Here is a 7,872-nt window from a genome sequence, read left to right on the forward strand (position 1 = left end):
CTTTGTTGGGGTCTTCTTCATCCTCATTCCTCTGGGAACTCATCCAAGATTCCTTTTAGGAGTCCTCCCCTCCCCTTGTTCTCCTCTGGATCTCCTCACATGTTGCTGTATCAGGGAGATACTGCAGTCCTGCCCACCCCAAATTCCACGTGTGATCTTTGCCCCGTGGTGTCAGAGCTGCAGTCTGAGCTCCTCCTGGATCCAGCATGGAAACCCTGCCCACCAAAACTCTGGCTGCAATTCCAGCACATCTGGAGCAGCAGCAGCCGCCTCGATCCCACAACAACCTCAGTCTGACTTTGCAACTAGAAATCTTCCTGTTCTTGAGAGTGAAAGGCAGAAAATAAAAAGGAACAGAAAAAAATATATAAAGAACATAAAAAGAAAAGGAGAAGGAACAACTAAGTAGAAAAAAGCAGAAGGAATAGCCAGGAAAAGGAGCAAAAAAAGCAGAAGAATGGCTGAGTGGAGTAACAGCAGAATGTGCACCACAATTAAAACAAACTCCAGAGGCAGGTCCCAGTACAGGAGATTGAAGGCAGTGCAAGGAATTGTGCTGAAAGTCCTGAAAGTCTTCAAAATCAGGTGGGACAAAGCCCTGAGCAGCCTGGCCTGGCCTGGATGGAGCAGGAGCTGCACTGGAGATCTCCTGATGTCCCCTCCAGCCTGAATTATCCCATGATCCTGTGATTTCACTGTTCCCAATATGCTGCTGAGCAGCTCTTGGGAGCTGGACACATTTCCTGGGCATGGGCAGGTGAGGAAGCTCTCGGGAAGGGCAGAGGGAAAATATGAATTTCCTTCTCACACACCTTCACTGTTCATGGTCAAAGAGAAACTGCCATGTCCACAGCACCCTGACTTTGGAAACTCCAAAAGGAGCCATAAAAATGGGGCTGGGGCGGGAGAAATGGCTGGGAATTCTCTCTCACACAAGGGCAGCACCGTGGGAGAGCTGTGCTGGTGTGGGGTCACAGCAGGGAAATGTGGGGTCCCTGCTGCCAGCACTTGGAGCAGAGCTGGACAGGCTGAGCCTGGGGATGGCAGCACCAGGTGGGAACCAGGGATGCCCATGAGGACAGGGACGTGTCCATGGGGACAGTGACCCACGTGGTGAGTTCAGCAGGGCTGGCTTTAATCAGGAAATGATTTGGGTTGGAAAGGACCTTAAAGTCCATCCAGTCCCACCCCTGCCATGGACAGGGACACCTTCCACTGGACCAGGTTGCTCCAACCCAGCCTTGGACACTTCCAGATGCTCCAGTGCCACTTGGAGCTGTTCCCACCACGGATAAAGGTTTGTTCCCCCAAAGGATTCTCCACTGCCCCAGAGAAGCCAAAAGCTTCCCCACTACCCAGCCCCTGAGATCATCCACATTCCAGTCAAATCTGGGGATGGGAGAATAGAATAATTCCTTAACTCCTTAGCAAAAGGTGGGAATGGCATATCATACAGCCTAAAAAAAAAAAAAAAAAAAAAAAAAAGCCAATATAATAAATTGAAAATTCAGAATGGAACAGCCCATGCTTAATATATTCAAATTTGAGAAAAGTAATACTTTATTTGATATAGCCTTGGAGTTTGTTTGGTTTTGTTTGGGGGGTGGTTTTTATTTTTGATCTGGGCTTTTTCAGTTGTTTTCTTTCTTAGCAAAACCACAGTTGTTTTAAAAAAGATAGACAAATACAGCATATTTTGGGATGCTGGAAGAAAAGAGTGCTAAATTCATGAGAATTCTGTTGTCCCTCCTAGGAGACCAACACAAAAAAAATCTCCTAAAAACTATTTTTAAACAGGGTTGTTAACTCTGGTATCAGAGATGAGCTCCCTGCCAGTTACAAGCAGGAGTAAAGAAAAAAAAAAGAAAAAACCAAGAAGGAGACCCCGTGAGTTCCCACCAGACCGAGGGGCGTGGGCACGGCTGGGATGCTTCCAAGTGCTATTTCCTAGGAAGGTGGGAAAACCTTGGAAAAGCTGAAGAATTCGGAGTCCCGGTGGGGCCAGGGCGGGGCTGGGGGCGGGCTCGGGGGCGCGCCCGGTTTTAAGAGAGGCGGGGGCGCGCCTGGGACAGATCCGCGCCCGCTCCGACCCCGCAGAGCTCCGGTAAGGGCTGCATTGGGGCTGCATCGGGGCTGCATCGGGGCTGGGGGTGATCCCGGGTTTAAGGGCTGTGCCGTGTCCCGGTCTGAGCCGCTGAATCCCTCCCGGAGCGCAGCCGCTCCGCTAATGAGCTGCGGTGTTAATTAGCGGCCGCTCGCCGCGACGATCGCTCCGTTCCTGTCTCGTGTCCCCGCTTGCAGAGGGGATCTGAGGCTTGTGAGGGAATTTTGGGTGTTTTGGGGCATTCCTGTCTCTCCCCAGACAGGGAATGAGGAGCCCGGAGCTTTTCTCGGGATGGGGATGCTTCGTGCTCGGGCTTGGAACGAGCCACAGCAGCGACTTTGTGCTTTTGGGCTGTGTAATTAAATGGAGTGTAAGCTCCGAGAGCTGGAGCCCCTCTGCCATGGAGCCAGGCTGGGAGAGCTGGGGGTGCTCACCTGGAGAAGAGAAGGATCCAGGAAAATCTTAGAGCTGTTTCCAGTGCCTAAAGGGGCTCCAGGAGAGCTGGAGAGGGACTTAGGACAAGGGATGGAGGGACAGGACACAGGGAATGGCTTCCACTGCCAGGGATAGGTGGGATGTTGGAAAGAAGTGATTTCCTGTGAGAATCTGGCGCAGGGTGCCCAGAGAAGCTGCGGCTGCCCCATCCCTGGAAGTGTCCAAGGGACCTGGGATAGTGGAAGGTGTCCTTGCCCACGGCAGGGGTGGAATGGGATGAGCTTTAATGCCCTTTCCAACACAAACTAATCTGTGATTCTATGGCAAACTATTAATTTATCTGTGCTACATCACACTGGGAGAACAGCAGTAGTTTAGCGTTTCGCTCCCTTTGTGAACCTTTTTTCATCCACTGCTGTTCCCTTTCACTTGTGCACATTCCCAGTGAGTGAATCCACCAGCACACAAAAAAATGGTTCAGTGAACCGTGACTGTACAAATAAAAATTGCCTTTCCACAGAATAAAAGAAGAGACGCTTTTCTTCAATTCATAATGCAAACGTAAAGCCTCAGCTGAGAAATGCTGTTTTGTGAGATTCTTGTTGTTTTTATAGGTGCATTTCTGGGTGTAATGTTCTCTCACGCTTAAGCAGTTGGAATGTAACCATCAGTTTCCTTTCAATTGCAAAACTCAAATTATGTTTGGAAACACAAGAGAAAACAAGTCTTGCTTGTCTTTTGGACAAATACCTCGAGAGGTTGTTTAAATTGTGGGCTGGTTTGCTGGAATTAAGGCCATAATGTAATAAAAGCATAAAAGATCCCTGACACGTGGACTGGTGGCTTTGTTCAGGATTTCTAATGAACATCACCCCTCTACCCTCGGGTGGTGACAGTCCCCTCACTGACACGTGCTCAGCTGTAGCTCGTTTGTGTATTGCAGATAATCCAAAGACTCATAAAAGTGTGAAAACACCAAAACAGATGAAATTTAGCTGACTCTTGGAAGGTTTGAGCATCCCCGAGCGATTCTGAACTCTGACTTCAGTAAGTCCTGGGGACAGACAGAGAACCTAACACTGCCAAGTTTCTTTTATGGGTAAAAATACATCTAATAGCAATTTTGAGCATATTCATGGTACAGTTGTTTCTCATGGCTGATCTTGACCCAGCTTCTGCTTTTGTTGTTGTTGTGGTGTCCTGTTATTTCAGCTGGCTCTTGTCCTCAGTTCTGATCTCATAGCTTTTCATGGTCTCAGGCTGCAAGGCAGGTTCTGCATTTGAACTCTTAAAAACTGAAAAAAAAAAAAAAAAAAAAAAAAAGAGGAGAATTAGGACTGAACAATTATTAGGGTCCAGGACTGCTCCTCCTATTTTAAATTCCATAGTGCCATTGTCACCTTTGTTATCCCTCTCTGCTCTTTTACTGAGTAGCTGCCTCAGTTTGTGAGGAGTTAAGAGGTTTTTTTTTTTGGTAATTTAATGTCCTGATGACTTGGCCTCAAGCTGCACCAGGGGAGGTTTAGATTGGATATTAGGAAAAATTCTTTCACCAAAAGGCTTGTCAAACCCTAAACAGGCTGCCCAGGGAGGTGCTGGAGCCATCATGTGTTCCAAAACGTAGGGATGGTGGCACTTGAGGACATGGATTAGTGGTGATCGTGGTGGTGGTGCTTGATGGTTGGACTCGATGGTCTCAAGGGTCTTTTCCAGCCTTAAGGATTCCATGGTCCTGTGATGTGATTCCATGACTCTGCCACATGTTGTCACTCATAACCAGCTGTCAGTACCGGGTGGAGAAAGGTGGATGCAGTGGGGATGGGTCAGATCCACACCTGACACAGATGACAGGTTTTCCCTCTTATTTCATCACAGATATTTATTTTTCCCGTGCTGCTTTACCTCACCTGCTTTTCCCCCCCAGGCCTGACACCATCCCCAGGGATCTGGGCACCATGACAGCGCTGTCCCCCAACCTCTCGTGCCACCACCACTCCATTGACGACTTCCGCAACAGCGTCTACTCCACGCTCTACTCCATGATCAGCATCACGGGCTTTGTGGGGAACGGCGTGGTGCTCTACGTGCTGATCCGCACGTACCGCCAGAAAACGGCCTTCCAGGTCTACATGCTCAACCTGGCCCTGTCCGACTTCCTCTGCGTGCTCACCCTGCCCCTGCGCGTCATCTACTACGTGCACAAGGGCCACTGGTTCTTCAGCGACTTCCTCTGCCGCCTCTCGTCCTACGCGCTCTACGTCAACCTCTACTGCAGCATCTTCTTCATGACGGCCATGAGCTTCTTCCGCTGCATCGCCATCGTCTTCCCGGTGCGCAACATCGGCCTGGTGTCGGAGAGGAAGGCCAAGTTTGTGTGCGTCGGCATCTGGGTGTTCGTCACGCTGACGAGCGCGCCCTTCCTGCGCAACGGGACGTACCAGCACGGCAACAAGACCAAGTGCTTCGAGCCGCCGGAGAACTCCCACAAGACGAACGTGGTGGTGATCCTGGATCTCATCGCCCTCTTCGTGGGCTTCATCTTCCCCTTCGTCGTCATCACCATCTGCTACGCCATGATCATCCGCACGCTGCTGCGCAACTCCCTGCGGAAGAACGAGGCCAACCGGCGCAAGGCCGTGTGGATGATCGTCATCGTCACCGCCACCTTCCTGGTGAGCTTCACGCCCTACCACGTCCTGCGCACCGTGCACCTGCACGCGCTGCGCCGGCGGGGCCCCGGCTGCGGGGAAGCCATGTTCCTGCAGAAAGCCGTCATCGTCACCCTGCCCCTGGCAGCTGCCAACTGCTGCTTCGACCCCCTCCTCTACTTCTTCTCCGGGGGTAACTTCAGGCAGAGGCTCACCACGCTGAGGAAGGTGTCCTCCTCCAGCCTGTCACAAGCCTTCAGGAAAAAGGTGTCTGTGAAGGACAAGGATGAGGAACCCTTTGGAGAAAGCCAGAGGGAGAATGGAAAGGCAGCTGTGGCTCCTTTGTAAGGAGATTAAATTTTTCCCTCAGAGCTGGATGGAGATCTCCAAACTCTTCCAGAAGACGGGATGGAGGCTTCCAAGCCTTTGTAGCACTTAAATAACTGTGGACAGTCCCTGGTTTGTGGTACTTGGTGGCAGAGCCACTGCTGGGGCTGGGCAGCCCCTGAGACCCCCAGAGCCACGTGGGACAGAGCAGCCACCACCAACAAACCCTGGAGCTGCTGCTGAACTCCCAAACCCCTTCCAAGGCATATTTGGGCATTTGCTTCATTTCACAACTTTCCAAGAGCGTTAATTCCCCGAGCCAGTGGGAAATGTAAACAGAGCCTGCAGAGCATGGGGAGCTCCTGACAAACATCAAGGGCAGAGTTTCCCTGGATCTTCAAACAGTCAAGTTATTTACACAGCAAGGCTGGGATAATTCCTGCCCTGCTCCCAGCTGCCTCTGGATTTCGGTTTTTATGATCATTAGATGTGTTTTAGGCTCCCAGGGCTGTGCCTGGGCTGCAGATCAGGATGGGCCCCTCTCCCATGCCATGAGCAGCTTGAGAGGCTTTGGTGAGCAGCAGATTTGCCAGGGTTTTCCCAGTTTCTAGAAAAATCCATGAGATCAGTTGTAAAATTGCAGTATCCTACTGTGCAGGATAACTTAGGAATAAGGATAAGAGGGAGCCTTATTTCAGTGGGACTGGTCCTGAAGTGATGGCTGCAGGACTCAGAATATCACTCCAGTTTTTGGGGAAGTTTTAGGTAAAAGTGGAGCTCTGCATGCTTGGAGTCAGATTTGCCTTTCTCAACTATTGGCCAAGGGTGTTAAACTAATAATAAATATAAATAAAGCTCTCCAGGATGTTTGATCCTGTTCCAGAGTGTTCACCTCACCCACACCTGGCAGCAAAGGGGCAACACGAGGCCCTTGGGAAGATCTTTAGGAAGAGCTGGAGATTCAAAATCTGAATCTGGATGAGATGTGATGCTGAAAAAACATTTCTTCTGTAAAGAAAAACTTCAAACTCTTGGATAGAGGAAAACTCTTGGATGGAGGGAAACATTCCTGTACTTTTCCAGGGGATCTGAAGAAAGGTAGCTCCAGCTCTGCTGGAGCAGAGCCCGGCCGAAAATGTGCGACACATCCCAACAGAAATAGAAATTTTTTAGGATTAAACCTCTCAGTTGGAGAAGGAGTTGATAAATGAACAGCAAGTGTGTTTGGATACGGTATTTATGAAATTACTCGATGTTATCTTGAATAAAGAAAACAGTTTTATAGTGAAGAATAACAGCAAAAGGAGTTTGGCTTGGACAGGCATCTGCTGGAAAAATTATCTGTACAGATAATAAGAGTGTGGCTTCTCTCTTTACACCACAGCCCAGGCTCAGCAAAAAATACTTAAAAAACCAAATTCACTTGCAGGACAAATGATGGATGTGAATTTCCAAGGAGATCTGAAACTCCTTTTTTAAATTTGAAGGATAAAGCAGTAGAGGGCTGAAAGCTGCTGCTGCAGAGGAGAGTTAGAGACCCCATAAACCCCCAGGAGGGCAGAGCCAAGAGTTCAAAGTCAGAACTGCAAAATTGTTCAGGGAAAAAATACAGATGATTTGGCTAAAACTCATTTTCAAGGATCAGCACTGAGTATTCCACTTGTGTCTCCAGGCTTTAAAGGCATTGTGAAAGTGTAAATAAAAATCCTCGTGGATTGCCCATTCCCAAAGTTTAAAATATTGTACAGTAAAGCTAAGTGTGTGTATATATATGTGTGTACATATTGCAAAGCATTTTTATTGTACCAGAGGTATTTTTTAACGTTTTGCTTTTTTTTTTATTTGAATGAGACAATGTTAATGGCAAAGGAAATGGCCGCTTATTTTCTTTCCTTGTGCAATGGGAAAGCCTGCTTTAAAAAACTTTACTGAAAATCAAATTAAAACATCGCAAGTGAAATTTTAATTACTGTTTTCTGCAGCTCATTTGGAAGTCTCTGTTAAGCTGCTTCTTCTCCACAATAAAACTATACTTGCACAGAGCACTAGAGTGTAATATTTGCTTAATAAGAATAATAATTTATAACGGTGTAATAAACACTTGGAGCAGCACAGATGCTGCTGAGATGTTCGGGGAGTTATTTTGCTCCAGCCAAACTGGACTTTGCTGTAGCCCAACTTCCCAGGATTCAGCCACCACCTGGAGCTGCTGTTTGGGGACCTGTTGGAGCCAAAACACTTCTGATGCTCTTGGTAGATCTTGCAGTGGTGGAGCAGCACAACAAAAAGCAGCTGGAACCCGGATAAATTGGGATTTACAGACAGAAAATGCTTGGAAGACAGGTGGAGGACAGGGAT

The 7,872-nt window shown here is 48.5% G+C and overlaps 1 protein-coding gene across 1 annotated transcript; it reads left to right on the top strand.

Moving 5' to 3' along the window:
• Positions 1-2,066: 2,066 nt before the first annotated feature.
• On the top strand, positions 2,067-7,559 carry CYSLTR1 (cysteinyl leukotriene receptor 1). The gene is made up of 2 exons (XM_088173116.1): positions 2,067-2,104; positions 4,464-7,559. The coding sequence occupies exon 2, from the start codon at positions 4,495-4,497 to the stop codon at positions 5,533-5,535; it is 1,041 nt and encodes a 346-aa protein (XP_088029242.1). The 5' UTR covers positions 2,067-2,104; positions 4,464-4,494; the 3' UTR covers positions 5,536-7,559.
• The last annotated feature ends 313 nt before the right edge of the window (positions 7,560-7,872 follow it).

The sequence above is a fragment of the Sturnus vulgaris genome, chromosome 14 (genome assembly GCF_052056855.1).
Source record: "Sturnus vulgaris isolate bStuVul1 chromosome 14, bStuVul1.hap1, whole genome shotgun sequence".
In the NCBI taxonomy this organism is placed as follows: domain Eukaryota; kingdom Metazoa; phylum Chordata; class Aves; order Passeriformes; family Sturnidae; genus Sturnus; species Sturnus vulgaris.